Source organism: Diabrotica undecimpunctata, chromosome 9 (genome assembly GCF_040954645.1).
Source record: "Diabrotica undecimpunctata isolate CICGRU chromosome 9, icDiaUnde3, whole genome shotgun sequence".
Classification (NCBI taxonomy): domain Eukaryota; kingdom Metazoa; phylum Arthropoda; class Insecta; order Coleoptera; family Chrysomelidae; genus Diabrotica; species Diabrotica undecimpunctata.
Window position 1 is genome coordinate 90,493,589 of NC_092811.1, and position 19,736 is coordinate 90,513,324.

The following is a 19,736-nucleotide window of genomic DNA, read 5'->3' on the forward strand; positions in this document are numbered from 1 at the left end:
TTTCAAAATTTAATGAAAAAACATGAAATTAATCATTACAGCACCTACACGATCAAAAAAGCTGCTATTTGCGAAAGAGTTATTAGAACGTTGAAAGCAAAGTTGTACAAGTATTTCAGTTTACATGGATCGTACAAATGGTTAGATGCTCTACCCATAATCACCGAGGAATACAACAACACAAAACACAGTAAAACAGGATACAAACCGTCTAAGGTTAACAAATCCAACGAAAAAGCCATTTTAAACAAAAGTTATACTCATTTAAAGATTGCCGGTCCACGAAAGTTTAAAGTTGGCGACATTGTACGTGTATCAAAGGCAAAACATTTCTTCGAAAAGGCATACACGCCCAATTGGACTACTGAATTATTTAAAATTGTACAAGTTAAGATAACAAATCCTATAACGTATTTGCTCGAAGACATGCAAGGTGCGCCGATTAGTGGCGGTTTTTACGAAGAAGAATTGCAGAAAACATCAAACCCTGACATATATCTGGTCGAAAAAGTACTCAGACGAAAAGGCAATAAGATGTATGTGAAATGGTTAGGAATGGATAGCAAACACAACAGCTGGATAAATAAATCGAATATAGTTTGAGGATCTATATTTCGATTCGCCGCGTAGACATACACTTTTCTAAAAAAGGCTTACAATTAACCACAAGGAGTGGGGGATGACAAAAGTATAAATTTAAGACAAACTACGATGTTCAGTTTACACCCATTTCGTCAACGGTATTCGAAACAAGATGATGATGAGCTCTCAAGATAGTGGTTATGACAGTCAGCCTGTTAATTTCGATGATGATAGCAGTGAATTTAGTATAGAATTTGGCTACGATGAAGATGGTCAACCGCCTAGTCCTGGCGCCGAATTAGATCGAGTATTGGCAAAATTTGAAGCAGCAGCCACAAATGAAGTATATTGTTTATTGGAAACTACATATCCAATGAGCTCTCTCCATATAAAAATTGGTCTATCTCCAGCTCGAGATTTTTCACCATCCATCATTCTGTGTAAACATGGTAATTTTAACAGAATCAGTTTAAGCACATTCGAGTGGGAAGCCATAATTGAGTGGTTTAAAGAAAAAATGAGTGATTTTTTCCAAGCAGATCTACCGACTTATGCAGATGAGTATGATCCCATCGAATTTATGTGTGGTGATTTTTGCAAACTAAGACAATTGGTGATGGAAAATGTAAAGTTGCTGACAATCGAGAAATTTGGAGCCGCATTTTATTTGTGGGAAGATGACGTCAACCAAATTATAGAAGCAGACCAGAGCATGATGTCGCATAGAGTGGTGCTGTTAAAGAGTTTACAATTTCACGAATACTATATAAACATTTCAACTTTCATCAAGAACAATTTTGGTGCTATAGACTCTTTACATGGACCAGTTGAAGCCTTCGCAGCATATTGCAATATTTGTCCAAACACTTTGTTAAGTTTAGCTTTAAAGGAATTTGTATATTATTATAAAATTAAAGTTGTAAATGATTTAACTGAATAAATAATATTAATATAAATATGTTGTCTTTTATTTGTAATCTAACATAAATAAAACCAAAAAAATGTAAGATTACACAAATTTATTATTAAAACTTACATTATAAAATTAATACTATTTTCTATATTTACAAAACTACAATTTACAAAAACTTTGCGATAAGTGATCTTTTCTCTTTTTGTTCTTATGAGTAGCCATATACTAAAAGAAGATAATTATTTATGCATAGTGCATCTACATTGAAAGAACCAAGTAGTATCAAACAAGACATGATCAAACGAATTTTGTCACCAATTATCTGTTTTTCTGCAACAACAAATACATGTTATTCAACAAGATAATGTCCCCACGGAAGCGTATTAAATGATTTTGGTATTAAGTACCGCTTATCGTCATAAGGACTTAGAGCCGTTTTGGATTGCTCGATGCTGAATACTGAGTGTTGGTACGACCGAATACATCTTTGGCTCGCGGTTTGAATTTTGAATTCTTTAAGACATTTTTCATAGTCTTCGTACGTAATTTTATTTCGAACGACGTTATATTTCACTCCTTTTGCTTTTTTCGTTATTCCCAAATTTCCTATGTCACATTCAATTCTCTCTTTGTTTAGTTGTTTTCTTTCTAGACGCTGTCTCTCTTTTTCCCTCTCCTCGTCAGTTATTTGCAGTTTAAATGTGTACATTTTTGATCGTAATCCAATAAAATGTGTAATTATTTTGCCATTTGCCTCATCCTTCATTAATCCGGGGATTTTTTTATTTAACCTTTCTATTTCGTATGGGTTGTTTTCGGCATAGTCGGAGGTATCGAATTTACTTGGATGCGCCTTTAAAACCTCTCTATATGCATCTGAACATTGCAATTCATAAATAAAGCTATCTGTATCCATGTACAGCAATGAACAGTTTTTCTCTCCCATCGTTGGAAGCATAAAGTTGTAGTGAAAATCATACATACATAATTTGGATATATCGAGGATTGCTGCGCCTATATACAGGGGTTTATTAAAACATACCTCTGCTTTCTTTAGTTCAATGGCAACCAAATTTTCGCTAAAGATTGTACGACTATGAAACCGACTACTTGCAATCAGATTTCTGGCTCCGTACCTTCCATGCCATTTTTTACATAATTTTACAATACGATGACGTCTTATGTTCTCCATGGTCTTGCCGAACACAGCATTATTCATCAATTTGAACAAATTTTTCTCAAAACTGTTGGTGGCTGCCGCCCGTAAATTTGTATTTAACTCGATATACGGTCGCAGCCACGCAGATTGATTAAATTTTAAAACCTTATGTATCTTTGTTAAAATTAACCCGTTGGCTAATGCCTGTTTAAGATTTCTATAATGCATAATATATTTTGTTTTGGGATATAAGGTTGGTATTAACTTCGGTAATTTTGAACCGGGCGGAATGCGGTGTTCGGCAGCAAATGGAAAATCTTTATGTTTGTCGTGTAATTCGCGTGGATACTCCAAGTCAACTTGGAAAAAATAGCCCTTCTTTGCATCATCCTGTATTGACATAATATCTATATGGCCTTCGGGAAGATTACCAACACCAAATTTGGTTACGTCTTCGATCCACTTGAATCCTCCTATTGGTAAAGCTTCACTCATGGCCCAGCCATACAGATTGTTTACATCTAAATAGAGGATGTACTTAGAGGACCGTGTGGGATCATACGACGAAATGTATTTGTTGTTGGCCTCCGAATATCTGTTGCTACAAACAGATATCCCACCTCTTATGGCTTTTTCCATAAACAAGATCATATCCACATCTTTTAGCAATTCTAATTTACATTGTGTGTATCTCAACATACAATCCCAAGTGTATCCTGGCATAGTATAATACCATGCTGGATCTAATTTATATGTGTCTCGACATTTTTGTCGAAACTGCTCAAACACATCAGCCAACAGCAGAATATCTGTTTTTAAATACAAATCGCTGTATTCCCCCAAATTTTTACAATTAAATTTCTGCCAAACATTTTGGGCATGAGCATACTTCTCTTCACTAATGTATTCATTATTTAACTTATTATAAAAATGGTTAATTGTGGGTAAAGAAGTTTCATCCAATTTTTCCAAACTATCAATATAATCGTAACAAAATACTCCTTTACAAGTTAACAAATTAAATGTATCATTATCTAATTGACTAAATTCTCGTTTTAAAATCTTCTTTTCTGATATATCTAAAAGAGATGCCAATTCATCGAGTGAAGCTCCCATAAATCTAAGTGAATCAATAAATCGTAATTTAATTTGATGTTCGTCAGATTGTAATGTAAATGAAATATATTTTTCTTTATTAATGGGAAGTAAGCTCAAGTGCCCATGCTTGCAAAGATCTATAATCATAAAATGCGAGTCGTAGCCACTAAAATTATGAAATACGATTGGGACGACAAACAATTTTTTAAAGTTCAAATTACATGCTTGGTGCGCAAATCCCCGTACTTGTCCCGTAAAATGATCGTGATCTACAACAATTGTATCTGTAGCCAAAAAGCGTTTGCCACAAATATGGCAAACAGTTGCCATATTTGTGTTGGGCTTTTCGACCATAGGTACAATTGTCTTTATTTTGGAATTTACAAATGTGGAAATTTCAGCCATTTCTTTTGCGAACCACTCCATGCAATTTTCACCTCTATAGCTATTAAAATAAGATAAACTATCATCGTAAGCACATTTCAAATAATAACCTGCACTAAAAGGTACATGTTTCTGATATTTTGCTGTTTTACTCACTGTGACATTGGAATCTGTAAAATTATGTAATTGACATTCAAAATCGGCATAAACTATAAACGGAGTTGTTTGTTTGTATGTAAAATTGCGAAAAGCCACATGATCATATTTAGGAACAGTCATTCTGCATTTATTCACATCTGAACACATTTCTTCGTGCTCTGCTAGTTTGCTTTCACTGCTAAAATAGTTCAAACATCTATCACATATATATTTTTTACGTGTGTCTTTGTTTAATTGCGATTTTACTAATTTTCCTAAATCTTTAATCCAACAATAATGAAGGCGTATTTCAGTCTGATCGTCATCTTCTGGAAGAACATCGTAATCGTTTAATTTTGGAAAATATTTATCTTGTACTAGCAGCAAATTAACATGCTTTTCCATCTTTTGCGGTGTCAGTCTGGCAGGTAGTACTTCGTAAAATTGTTTGTCCTTAACTACATTTAATTCTAAGACAAAAACATTAACTGATATGGCGTTTAATTTTTCGAATTTTGAAATTTGGTTTAATGGCATTGGGCTTTCTAATTTATCCGTTTGCAAAACAGTAGAATAATGTGGATATTTCGAAACTCGTTGTGGATTTGTAGGAACTGGATACAGAGCGCTAACAATCGACCAATAAAAACAAGCCTGATCAACGTTATGCACATTAATGCACGCTCGTTTTTTCTGAATCTCTATTGGCAAGTCAATGAACGATGAACCGTTTCCTATTTCTACTTTATTAACACTTTCACTGCCATGAGAAGCATAACGTGATGCACGGGTAATATGACTTTACAGCCACGAGAATCAAATATCGATTCTCACGCATCACAAATTATAAAAGCTGCGAGAAGCAGTTTTGGTCTCTCATATCAATGTATCGTTAATGCAGTTTAAAAATAGACGGCTGTAAGCAACAGAAACTCTATTTGGCCTCTGAAATATGTTAACCAATGTTTGATTCTCACAGCCTGAAAAGTGGGTTACTGATAAAAACTGTATACTCAAGTCAACTATTATTTATTTATTTTTTAACGAAAATTATCATTTTCATACATTTTTATTTTAATAAGAAATTAACAAAATCTTTATTTATTAATAAAAATTGCAAAATTTTAAAAGTTACGTTTATTTTGTACATTTGTGTATTTCAAAAAAACAACTCAAACAATAATGCTTATTACATTTTGTACAAAGATATCTTGACTGAGGAGTTTTCAATTGAGCGTTTTTTCGTCCAGTTTTAGCAATATTTTCATAACAAACAACACACCTTCGACGATTACTGGAACCTACGTCTTCCAACAAATGACTGTCGTTAGGATTAGGGTTTTGTTGAATGGACTTTACTAGGCTTACTACAAGGTTCCCTTTGAATTTTGTTATAGTCATTTTTTCATTTGAAACTTCTTGGTGTAATATATACGAATTTACTAACGTAGTACCCACAAGCAGTTCAATTGCTAACTTTCTATACCACTTTACTCCCTTTCTCAATGAGGTGGTGTATGTTTTCATTTGGTCAGACATATCGATGTATATTTTATGTTTATTGTAGTCAGTTACAACTTTTGGCTTTTGGCTGTCTTCTGTGAGTTCGGCAGTGTGTTTTGTACTTAGAGTATAAAGATCGCGTTTGTCTTTCCATTTTTGAATCACCACTCCTGTATTACTTTCAGCTGCAACTGTTTGTCCTTTTTGCAATTTTGTATCAATTATATGTTTGGGATTTAATTTTCGGTTGATTCTCAGAGTTCCAACTAAATGAGTGTTTCTGTTCTGTAATTTATGGGCTAGAGAAATACTGGTGTAATAATTATCTGTATAAATTGTACGTCCCTTATCCAGTAGGTTATTAGACAAAGTCAGTACTACATTTTCAGAGGACGATTGATTTGGTAGTTTATCCTTGCCACAATAAATTTGAAAGTTATAGGTGTATCCTTTTTCAATGCATAATTTGTACAGTTTTATACCAAATTTATGTCTTTTATTACTAATATATTGCCGAAAACTCAACCGTCCTCTAAATGGTATTAATGATTCGTCTATACATATATTCTCTTTGGGAACAACATGTTTTTGAAAATTTTTTATCAACAGGTTTGTCAAAGGAGAAATTTTTTGTAATCTATCATCTGTTATTATTTCGTTGTTATGAAAATGCCATGTCTTGAGTAATAATTGGAAACGGTTGCGAGGCATCAAATTTTTCATTTTATTATCGTACAGACTACTTTTAGACCAATAACTTTCAATTGTAGGAAAACGACATAAGCCCATCCAAATCAAGATCCCAATAAAACATTTTATTTCCTCAACATTTGTATCACGCCATTCAGAAATTCTGGCATGGGGTAATTTTACAGTACTTTTTAGCTGATTTGCATACCTGTTTGTTTCCGTCACCATTAATTCCAATACCTCGTCAGTAAGAAATAACTCATAAAAATTTAAAGGACCTTTATCAAAATATTCACCGTGTAGTTCTGCTTTTACACCAACATCTATTTCAGTGAAATCAAATAATTTCATATACTGTCCACTCACGTCTTTCCACGATAAATTCGCACTATTATCATGTGTTCACTTTCTTTATCCTCATCTTCACTTTCTTCTAAATTGTTTTCAATAACATTATTTATTGTTTCCATTACACTATCAGATATATTTCTTGATGTGCCAGAAGTACTTGGTTGATTTATTAATTTTACTTTTTTTTTAATTGGTTCATTATCTAAAGAACTATCAGAATTACTAGGGAGAAACTCATCATCAGAATCTTCAAATGGTTCATTATCTTCATCTGAAAGATATTCCTGCCACAGACGATTTAATTTTTCTTGTTCTTTTTCGTAATTCATTTTCACAGTATAAAGATTTACACAAAATACTCAGAGAAATCGACTAACACCTACGGGCTAACGCTTGGAAATGAATAATATCCATTTATAGCGAAATTTGCGAAAATGCATTTTTGCAAGAAATGACTCATCTTGTGGGAATGGGCATAAAATTGTAATAAACGATATCAGATAACAAGACCGCGTGAATTATATGGACTTGTTTTTGTGTGAATCGGCATATGATGCACACGGCTGTAATAAACGATATCAGCCAACAAGGCCGCGTGAATCATATGGTGATTCTCATCTCTAACAAGCGCAAAGTAACGTTTTTTTGAAAAGAAACGTGTAAATATATGCTTAGTTTTTAATTGTGTGTGTATATAGAGGGGAAAATATTTACGGCCAGAAGGACCCTCTTTTTCTCACTATGGTGGCAGTGTAGGTGTTAATATTGACTTCTAATGAGATTACTTTAGACAGAGCAGCACCCGAATCTTTTTCTGCAAATTCAGACAGCTTTGTAAAAATTTTATCCTTAACATTTTCACTAAACCAAAGATGTAAATCGGTCGATGTGTCTATAATAGCATTTTTAGTGTTAAAATATTTTAAATCTAAACTTTCGGTATCACTTGATTTTTTAATGAATTCGCCGCAAAATGTAGTATTAACTTTAAGAATTCTATTTGTTTTTAAAATAATTTTAATTTTTCTGCTAAAAATAATATAACAATCATTTAGGAACTGTGTTAAGTCCTTATGCACTAAATTAACTATAACTCCAGTTTTAATTCGACTAGCAAAACACGAAATAACATTTTCCCATTTAACTCTATTGCGTAATTTTGAATTAAGCCCCAACCCAACGTACTTATTATTAAAATTTAAAATAATTTGTCTAAAATGCTTAAAATGTCCTATGTAAGTTTGCAATTTTCTAACTGTTCCTACGGATAGTCTATTGTTTTTAATTACTTTACTACATCTAAAAATTTGACTATTTAGCCGTCTTGTCCAAACTTTACGATCTCTTTCAGTGAATTTATCGAAAATTATTTTACTAAGCTTTTTAATAATGTGCATCAAATCATCAGACTGTTTAATCACTTGTTTTATATGCATGGCTATGGCTACTCACACAGACAAACAATAAGAAAAAATCACTTACCTTATTCAACTATCTTAAAGGATGCTAGGAGTCTGCTTTTTCCAATATCAACTTCCCCTTCGTATATCAGCGAATAGTTTCCGCTGTTGAGGTCCGTTATTGCTGCTTGGTAGGCTTTGGTTACCCGCTGTGGTAAGAAAACAACTTCAGCGCCCAAATCCAGCAGAACTGTATCCCCAAATTGTGTTGTTACCACCTTTGCACTGTGAATGGTAAATTTTTCTCCAATTTGCAGATCTTTAAGTTTTTTTATTGGCTTACGTTCTGCAACCAAGGATGAATTATTTAGTTTTGATAGATCCATCTACAACAACAATAGAACAAACTATAGTTTTTCCGCTTAACGTGAATGGAGAGATGCATTACATACTCGGCAATAGAGAAGAACCATATACTACAAGAAATCGAAATACGAATAGCGGAGAATACTTCTTATAAAAAATAGCAGACGTGAAATGTTTTACAACACCCAAATAGATAAAAAGGACATAATAAATACTGCATGAAATACGAAAAGAGAGATGTACAATTCTCATAAAATACAATGATAAAAAGGACATAATAAATACATAGAAATATACAAAAGACAAAAACCGCTTACCTTTATCAGATATATGTAAGTCACTGCACACCGTATTGACTACTGCGAACTTGTTGTTGTTGTTGTATGTTTGCGATGCGAACTGTGACACCGTATGCGCTCCTCGGTCTTTTAAAGAACAGAGCAGCATATCGCCCCACGCGAGCCCAAGTTGCGTCAACCTAATGCGCCTACGGTACCATCAACTGATTCGTTTCATTGATAAGCAACACCTTATGTTCTAGAAATGCTCATATTTATATATTTATTTTTATTTCTTCAACTAATTTTTATGGTATACAATAAATAGATATTGCGGTAAGCGAATCGTTGTTATCAATTTAGAATTTTGTTAATGTGGTTGCTGATATCATCATACATTTTACAAAATGTAGCAACTGCGGTTTTCTTTCCGGTGTACTTGTTTTTCCAATGATTAAAATAAAATTTGTTATCACACTTGTTTACGTGTTTTGAATTATGCGGTACCGCGTTATCACGAGGCTTCATCCGGTTTTGCTAACAAATGCACTATCTTTTAACATATTTAATATATTTCTGTATATAATTTCAATTCTTTGATTAATACTAATTTTATCCATATAATACATGTTTTATAAAAATACGGTTAATATTACACAAAAACTTCTTCAGTCAGAAGATGTGTGTGTGTTTGGATTTTTGTATAAATAACTGTATTAACAATTTTTGGAAATTAGTATAAATCAAGGTGCTTGTCTGTTTACATGCCTTATTGTCTAATGTAATGTAAATAAACAATACTTGTACATGTCTATGTCTTTTTTTTTAATAAAAAAGTTTCAGTGTTGTATATATAACTTGTAGCTATATGTAACTCAATAATAAAAGATATTTTAATGAAAGATATGTATATTTCTCCTACGCATTACTACTGAATATGTTCTACGTAGAATGTCACGTTTTATATGGCAAGTTTCTAGATAAATTTTATAAAGATATAATTTGTATTAGTACAAGAGAATTGGGAATTTGACGTTGGTTCGTTTTATGATGTTTTTAGCCATAAATAATGACCGTATCGCACTTGGTCGGTAATTTTCGTAATATACATGAAAATACCTTTCTAATGGTATACTGCACGGAGCACTTGGTGCAAAATTGAGCGAGTTAGGGTTTGCTAGAGATCAAACTGCGATAAGAGATTTTTCTATGCCAATGGTTTTGTTTTACCGTCAATAACAATAAATAAGCATTTATAGTTCGACCAAGTTATTACAACGGTCGTTATGACACCTTACCATATATCTTTTGAACGGATAAGCGGAAATCGACGTATGACCCATCAAATTAAAGGATTTTGAATGATGAATTACATTGTGATGTCTAATTTAATAAAATTCTATGTATAAGATCTCTTTGATACCCTGTTACATTCTGTATCGAATGTCACGTCATTTCACGTTCTGCGTCGAATGTCACGTCCTGCGTCGAATGTCACATAACTGTCACGTTCTACGTCGAATGTCACGTGACATTTCACGTTCTGCATCGAATGTCACGTCCTGCGTTGAATGTCACATAGCTGTCACGTTCTACGTCGAATGTCACGTAACATTTCACGTTCTGCGTCGAATGTCACGTCCTGCGTCGAATGTCACGCGACATTTCACGTTCTGCGTCGAATGTCACGTCCTACGTCGAATGTCACGTCCTGCGTCGAATGTCACGTCATTTCACGCGACATTTCACGTTCTGCATCGCATGTCACGTTCTACGTCGAATGTCACGTTCTCTTAGGCACTGTACGGAAAAGAAGAAGAAGAAGAATGTTCATACTGATCGTTGACATGGCTTCTGTGTGTCACCAACGCTTTCATTTGACACCTCATACGTCAAAATCATGCCAATAGCAACGAAGATACGTTCTAGCGCCCATTTGGCAATGCTGCCATCTTTGTTTTTTGTGTCAAAGTATTCCCCGTCTCCTCCCCGTTCCAACGAGCCCTCGTACGTCACGATCGGACCAATAGAAACAAAGATATGACGTAATGACCTTTTGGCATGCTCCGATGCGCACGGCACATACTGCATTCAACCCCATTTTTCATCCCCTTTCCAACGAGCCCTCGTACGTCATCCTACGTTAAGCCGTTTGGAACTTACGACCGGGGGTTGCGATTTTAGGGGATGCGATTTAGGGGATGTGCTCAGACATAGGTAGCCTATCTACTAAACTGAATATACTGACTAATTTTTTTTTGCATTTTTAATACACCAAAACTTTTGTTTTTTTAAGTTCAAATGTATTTTTTATATTCTTTTAAGTGGGTTGGCAATTGTAATTGCCAAATAACTTAAAAAAACCGATTTCACCGTAATTTTTCGAAAAATGTATTAATTAGTGATTTTGTAACGTATAAACGTTATTTTTTTTTAAATAATTATTTTATTTCAATTTCCTTCGATTTTGTTCATTTATTAACTTCCTCTTTCATTTTACTATTTTTATTCTAAAAATAGTTGGCGCCCAACTCTTCATTCAACTTTCTATAAGTATACTAAATAATCTATCATAACCTAAATTCCAATTTTAATTTTCACTTATTATTCTAATTCCCTGTAATAAGACCCCATTATGTTCTATGAGATAAAACATATATAAATTTCTATGCCCCACTTCAGTCGACGAACTCTATTTGTCAGTTGACAGCTCTGTTCTCTCGTGACACTTCAATTCTGTAGAAGTGGCATATTTTTTTATAAATATCGTTCATCTATAGAAAGGAATGCTTGGATTGAAAATTCATTTATATTACTAATTCTTTTATTGGGTTTTTGCGCCTAAAATAAATTTTTCCTGTTTCTCCATGTTGTGATGACAACCGCAGCAGCATAGCAGATATGCAGAACTCAATAGTTACAACGGAATAGATCCCGCTCTCCACCAACCTGAAAGTTACTCATTCTACAATCCATCCAGCCAATATTAGAAGCCATCAGCAAGTTGTTCTGTCAACCACATGAAGCAATAAGTATCATTTTAAAATTCTTGGAAACTTTAGGCAAGATTTGCTTTGATTTTAATTTAATATTAAATTTTTTTATATTATTTATGTACAATAAATGTGGTTAGTTAATTACCTACTTGGTTTATTTGTCTCAGTCAAACTCATTTTTCAGATTTACTCCTAAGATAAGACGTTCTCACACCCGACAGACTGAGCTAAACCATGCACAATAATTAGCCCCAAAAAAAAGTTGTTAGTTTCCCATTGGCGCTCACTGTTTCTGATGGGTCGTTCGAAGGTTACAATTTTTGTGTTTTTTTTTCTAAACACCTACTAAATGAATTGCAATTCTACAAAAAGCATTGCAATCTTTAAACATTTAAGTACGAGTAAGAATAATTTGACAAAGATAAATCTCAATCAAGAGGTTTGGTAATAAATTTGTACAAACTTTGAGAATTTCACGTTTTTATTGTAGTAAACTTAAAATACATGCGATATAATTTCTAAAGTAAATGAATGTCTGCGTTCTTCAGTAGCTGGCAGTGGACTGTGTCTTTTACGGTACGCGATGCGACCGGTACGGGGAAAGGGACGCGGAAGAAACGGAGCATCTTTCGCCTTGCTGTCACGTGTTTTAAACAGGCCCGGTTTTGGCACTAACATTGAGTCTCGGCCTTGAAGCACTGTAGGGGTTCGAAAGAAAATAAGCTAGTTCGGCAAAACACAAATTTTGGTCACAGCACGTTTCAATTCACTGGTAGCAGTCTTTACGGTGACGGCACGAATGACTTGATCATCGCCAGTGTGTAGTTTGGAAATTCGTCCTAATTTCCATTTTAGTGGTGGGACTCCATCTTCTTTAATGAGGACCATAGCGCCAACGTTGATTAATTGTGGAAAATTTGTCTTCCATTTGAGACGGGCTTGTAAGGAGGATACATATTCCTTGGACCACCTGGTCCAAAAATGCTGCACCATAGATAGTAGTCGTTGAAACCTTGAAAGTCAGTTTTCAGCCACATCATGTAACTGGCGATCGGGTGGCGCCATCAGGTTGTCTCCAATCAGAAAGTGTGCGGGTGTGAGAGGAGTTAGATCATTGGGATCGTGTGAAAGAGGACAAAGAGGACGGGAATTGAGGCAGGCTTCTATCTGACACAATACTGTATTAAATTCTTCAAAAGTTAATGAAGCATTGCCCAGTACCCTTTTTAAATGTTGTTTTGTAGATTTAATTCCAGCCTCCCAAATGCCCCCGAAGTGAGGAGAATTGGGAGGTATAAACTTCCACTGAATACCATCTTGTGATAAACCATTTGCGATGCTATTCGCGTTACAAGAAAGAAATTTGTTTAATTCGTTGTTAGCTCCTACGAATGTAGTCGCATTGTCAGAATGTATTTCATTGCATTTACCACGTCTCGAAGTGAAACGACGTAGACATGCCAGGAAGCACTCAGTTGTGAGATCACTGACTAACTCTAAGTATACAGCCTTTGTGGCGAAGCACACGAAAAGTGAAATGTAAGCTCTAGTTGTTTTGAAATTTCTACCCTTACGATCACGTAGTAGGAATGGGCCACCATAGTCTAAACCAGTTATCGAGAAAGGCCTGGAAGGAGTGACGCGAGAAGCAGGAATATTTCCCATGAGGTGTGATTCAGGTTTGGGGTTTACCTTAAAACATTGTATGCATTCGCGAACCACACGTTTCACCAGGTTGCGTCCTCCTAGAGGCCAAAATCTCTCTTTCAGAACTGATAAGAGAGCTTGTGGTCCAGTGTGTAAAAGTCTAATATGTTCAGAGCGTGCTATGATAGTTGTAAGGTGACATTTTGAAGGGAGAATAATTGGATGTCTTTTATCCAAATCAAAATTGGAGTGTTGTAGTCGACCTCCAACACGTATCACCTTGTGTGTGGTGTCGAAGAAGGGATGTAGGGATAATAATTTACTCCTTCGATTAAGAGGTTTAGAAGAAGATAACTGGTGATATTCTTCAGATAAATGGTAACGCTGTACCGCACGAATCAAAAAGAAAAGCGCTTGATGCTGTTCAACGACCGTTAGAGGACCAAGCTGTCTAGAGGAGATCTCATGAATTCTAAGATTGTTCATATATCTTAAAACATAAGCGAATATACGCTATAATTTAAAGAATGAAGAATGTTTGTTGATCAACTCAATAATGTAAGTGTCGAATATGTTGACAATGTTGATAAGAGAAAAGTTCGTGTTTCGAACTTCAGGAAGGTTTTCAGTAAGAATCATAGAAGATTGTTGAGTATTGTTAGTTGGCCATTGAGATTCAGTTTGAATCAACCAAGAAGGTCCATGAAACCAAAAATTTGAGGAAGCTAAGTTAGAAGGTGTCATACCACGTGTCAGTAAATCTGCAGGATTGTCCTTAGTATTTACATAACACCATGAAGTGACATTCGACAGTTGCTGAATGGTTGCCACTCTGTTAGCGACAAAGGTCTTCAATATATGTGGGGATGAATTGATCCATGATAGACATATTGTGGAATCAATCCAGTAGTAAATGTTTTGGAAATCAAACTCACAAGAAGAAGTTACTTTGCTAACAAGTTGTGCCAGTAAAACAGCGCCAGAAAGCTCCAATCGTGGAATAGTTAAAGTTTTGAGGGGAGCGACCCGTGTTTTGGCACAGTACAAGTTGGAAGTAAAATTTCCCAATGTATCACAGCAACGTATGTATATTGATGCACCGTAGGCGTGCTGCGAAGCATCGCAGAACCCGTGCAGTTCCACTGAGGTTGGGTTTGGACAAGACACTTGTCGTGGTATTTTAATAGAGTTGAGTAATTGTAATTGAGAATGATATTTAGACCAAGTCGTGTATAAGTCAGCAGGTACAGTTTCATCCCATGATATTTTGAGCTTCCAAAGCTCTTGGAGTATGATTTTAGCAGTGACAGTGACTGGTGATAGAAGTCCAAGAGGGTCGAAAATCTGTGCAGTTGATGACAAGATTTGTCTTTTTGTAATTCTGAAAGGAGGAGTTAATCCACTGATCGAGTATTGTAGGCAATCGACGTTGAGATTCCAAAGTAAACCAAGTGTTTTGGTTTGGTCACCTTCACCAATGTGCAAAGGGGTTTGGTTGGAATTGGACAATGAGGCTGGATCATTTGAGATCCATTTTCTCAATGGAAATCCGTGACGTAGAAGTAGACTAGTGATTTGTTCTTTAATTTGTATGATTTCATTTACAGTTTCTGCACCTGTTAGGAGATCGTCAACATAAAAATCGTGTAAAATGATATTAGAGATTTTAGGAAAACTATTCATGTTTCTATGAGCGACTTCTTGAAGTGATCTAATGGCAAGAAACGAGGCAGAAGCTAATCCGTATGTCACAGTGTTTAAGGTGTATACTAGAATGCTATCATTAGCGTTAAAACGCCATAGAATCTTTTGAAGGTTGCGTTGAGATTCTTGTACCAGTACCTGACGATACATTTTTGCTACGTCCGCGCTCAAGACGTAGTTGTGTTTTCTAAAGCGCAATAATATGTAAAATAAGTTGTCTTGTACGTTTGGACCGACCATCATAAGGTCATTAAGTGAAACACCGGTCGAACTTTTAGCTGAACCATCAAAAACGACACGAAGTTGTGTAGTAGTAGATTCAGCCTTAAGCACACAATGATGTGGAAGAAAGAAACCGTTTTTGTCATCTTGATCTTCAGCCAAAGACATGTGCCCAAGATCAATGTATTCCTTAATGAATTGATGGTATTGTAACCGCATATCATTGTTTTTAAGCAATTTATGCTCCAATGTAAAAAATCTGTTAGTTGCTGCAGTTCTGGAATCTCCAAGTTCAGAAATTGATTTTTTGAGTGGAATTGTGACGATAAAACGTCCATCTGCGTCTTGAGTTACATTTTCTTTGAAATGTTGTTCACAGTAGTTTTCTTCGTCAGAAAGAAATTCAGTTTTTGGATATTCTTCTATTTCCCAAAATTTGGAAAGTTGTGTATCCAAGTTGTTTGTTACAGAACAGTGTAAACTTGTATATGTGTTGGTTTTTTGTAGAATGGGTAGATTACGACCCAGTTTAATTTGCCCTATGCTTATTAGATCCCAGAATATATCTGCTCCTATCAGTAAGTCAATAGGAGCAGGTTTGTTAAACTCAGAATCAGCCAAAGTAATATTTTCTGGAATGCGTAGTTTGTCAGTACTAATTGGCAAGGAAGGCATGTTATCTGTAATGCGAGTTAAGACAACACAAGTTATACGTCTTTGAAAATTGTTAATGTTGGATTTGAAAAGTAAAGAAATGGAGTATGTAACCTTAGTTTGCAGTTGATTTATTCCGGATATGGAAGTATCAATTTGAGTTTTAGGCAATTGTAGAATATTGGAAAGTTTCTCAGAAATGAAGTTTATTTGGCTTCCACTATCAAGAAGCACTCTACACTGATGTGGATTGTTGACGTTGTCAAACACCGTAATACAAGCAGTTGAAAGGAGTGTCTGAGGTGGTGAGGAAATACTACTTGTCAAGCTGACAATCTCATTCGGTGTGCTAGGAATAGATCCAGTGTTGTTTTTTGACGTGCTCTGTGTCATTATTCTGAAAGTGAAGTAAAGTGTGGTGTATTTTCCCACATTTTCTGCAACCAGAAGATTTGCAGTTTCGTGTTACATGATTAGTGCCTAGGCAGTTGATACATAATCTCAAACGTTTCGCAGTATTTAATTTTTCAAGAGGTGTTAGTTTCAAAAATTTGTCACAGGTGTACAAACTGTGACTTGCATTGCATAAAGTACAATTGGTTGTAGTGGTAGAAACAAATGGTCGTGTTTGCCTATGTGGCTGTTTCGATGCAGTGTCGTCCTGATGTTGAGTTATTGAGGATAGAATACGACAGCGCTCTTCCAGGAAAGTAAGTAAATGTTGTAAGGTTGGGATGTTTCTAGCATCAGTGCGCGATTCCGAAGCTCGTTTAGTAGTGTTATCGAATTTATTAGTAACAAGGTATATGATTAAATCATCCCAATGTTCAGTAGGCCGTTGTAGCACTTCTAATGCGTTCAAGTTCTTCTCGATTCCGTCGCGAATTGATGTTAAGCCGTAATAAGATTCTTTTGTTAGAGTGGGTAAATCAAAAAGAGCCTTAATGTGATTTTTAATAAGAAATTGTTTGTCTTCAAATCGATCTTTAAGTAGCTTCCAAGCAATGTCATAATTCGCGTCACACAATTGTAATGATTTGACCTTGTCTGCTGCTTTTCCTTGTAGGGAAAGCCTCAGGTAGTGAAATTTCTGTACTTTAGACATAGACGAATTTTCGTGTATAATGGATGTGAAACTATCTCTAAAGAAAAGCCACTGATCAAAGGACCCGTCAAAAGTAGGAAGGGATAACTGAGGCAAGCGAATGTTTGAGAAGTTACTTTCTGAAGAGCTAGTACTATCATTATTATCAACTTTATTTGTGTTCATGAAGGAATTCGTTAGTTTTTTGGTGGCTGCAATGATTTTGTAATAATCGTTTTCAAATTTCTCTCTGTCGCGAGAATGAGCATCACAATTAGCATCATAGTTCTTATCTTCTGCTTCAATAGTTGATTGAGCTGTGTTGAAATCGTCTAGCAGTGTTTCAGCTTTATTTAATCGCTGTTGTAGTTCGTATAAATCGATTTCATCACATTCCAAATCTTTAATAGTGTTAAAATAATTACTAAAACGAGTGAGACTTGATTTAATTGAAGTACGATTAGTTTTAGCACAAGCCATTTTAAATTTGTATAATTGTGACACCCCGTATATATGTATTTCAGTGAAAGGAATAAAAATATATCGCTATAATATATCTTATGTTTAAAGGAAATATAACAATTGTTAATTGATATATATTTGTATAATTGCGACACCTTGTATGTATGTATTTCAGTAAAAAGAATAGAAATATATCGCTATAATATCTTATGTTTAAAAGAAATGTCAAAATTGTTAATAATTCTATGTATGATTGTAATAAATACTGTGCCGGTATTGCTTCTAAGATGAATGTAACAGTTGAATAAGTAAAATTTCAAATTAAAATATAAAAACCGGCAAATATCGTTAAAAATATTGTCAGATAGAAACAGGAATGAAATGTTAAAGGGGGATCAATTGTGATACACACTATCTATCCGTAAATATTATCCACTAACCTGTAATGGGTCTGTTGTGGTATATCTCTACGTATCGCCGCTTCGCTTGTCCAGCCAAGGTCAACTGCTGTCTCGTCTCAAGTTGTTCGTTAAAATAAATGTAGGAACTTCTTCGAATCTAATTGTTGCAATTTGCCGATATCAAATCGGGTTTAAACACTAGTTTGTATCAAATCCGGCTCGAAGGACCAACTTTTATGGTAATAAATTTGTACAAACTTTGAGAATTTCACGTTTTTATTGTAGTAAACTTAAAATACATGCGATATAATTTCTAAAGTAAATGAATGTCTGCGTTCTTCAGTAGCTGGCAGTGGACTGTGTCTTTTACGGTACGCGATGCGACCGGTACGGGGAAAGGGACGCGGAAGAAGCAGTCTACCTCAAGAGTGTACACAGTGTACAGCGGTTACGGCGATAGAGGCGCGCGGCGCGTAGAAATCTTTGTTTAAATTTAAAACATTTATTTAATAAAAATATTAGGTACTCACAATTTATTTAGAAAAAAAATTATATAATTATTTTTATATTTTGCCATGCCACAATAATGTTAATTACAGTGAAACATATTAATCAATATATAATTTATTTTTCATTGAAAAATATAATAAAATAAAAATACAATATTAATTATACATCGTTTTCATTTTCAACTAGTTTCGCCTTCAAAATAATTAAAATCGAAACAATTATTTTCCATTGTTCAACTATAAGCTAATGGATCAAGAAATAAAATAATACTGTTTTTTTGCTTGAATCCATTCATTTGTTTGCCAAGTTTTCCAAAGCAAAACTTGCAATTTTGTCATTTAATTTTATTCTAACTACATCAAATCATTTCACATATATATTTCATTATTAAAAAAAAAGCCAAAAAGATTCGAGCGCCTGTAGCTCTGCAACTGCTGTATACACGCTGCAACTGCGGTAGACTGCTCGAAAATCATATTCGAAATATTTGGGTCCATGTTTTCAACGAGATAGAAACCATTTATCCTTGTTAAAGTATTATTGCTTATACTTAAAGGTTTAAAGATTATAAGCTTTTTGTAGAATTGTAATTCATTTAGTAGTTAAAAAAAAAAGATTCCAAATCACTAATTAAGGAATTTTTTTTCAATAAATAATTGTAAATAACTCGAAAAGAAAGCATTTTTCGAAAAATTTTAAAAAATGTTTATTTTGAGAGGTATGTCGAAAAAATTATTTCGAAGCGATTCGGCAAAATTGTTCTTTTTGCTCAGAAAAATTTTAAAAAATACATTTGAACTTTGAAAAATATATGGAATCGAATAAAATGCACTAGAAATGCAAAAAAATAGTCGTTTTATGCTCTACTTATGGGAGTAAACAGCTCGCCTATAAAATTCTTTCCGAAAAAGATTTAAATAGCCCGGTTAAGTTACACAAAAAAATAGGGGAAATGTTAGAAACATTCGAATAGTGTAACAAAATTATTACAGAAATCTTTCGGACAGCTGAACGCAAAAAAATCCTAAGAGAAAATCTGGCTTTCAGACGAAAAAACATCTATCACCGTTACCTGCTCATACTAGATTCATGACTCGAATTTGGTCGAATACAGTACAGATGCTTGAATCCTCTATCATCTTCACTACATCTTGCTCCCTCTGACTTACATCTATTTCCAAAGCTCTAAATTGT

The 19,736-nt window shown here is 34.5% G+C and overlaps 2 protein-coding genes across 3 annotated transcripts in view; both read right to left on the bottom strand.

The window, feature by feature from the left end:
- LOC140450276 (probable ATP-dependent RNA helicase DHX35) overlaps positions 1-19,736 on the bottom strand; it is a 332,996-nt gene that overhangs the window by 212,708 nt on the left and 100,552 nt on the right. The gene's annotated exons all lie outside the window — the stretch shown is intronic.
- LOC140450274 (uncharacterized) lies at positions 1,595-10,341 on the bottom strand. Of its 2 annotated transcripts, none has more exons than XM_072543801.1 (2): positions 8,902-10,341; positions 1,595-8,564 (listed from the first exon to the last, which is right to left on the bottom strand). In XM_072543801.1, exon 2 carries the CDS (start codon positions 4,809-4,811, stop codon positions 1,845-1,847), a length of 2,967 nt encoding a protein of 988 aa, XP_072399902.1. In that variant the 5' UTR covers positions 4,812-8,564; positions 8,902-10,341; the 3' UTR covers positions 1,595-1,844. The 2 variants fall into 2 exon arrangements, with proteins under 2 accessions (XP_072399902.1, XP_072399901.1); XM_072543800.1 differs by having other exon boundaries at positions 1,595-8,604.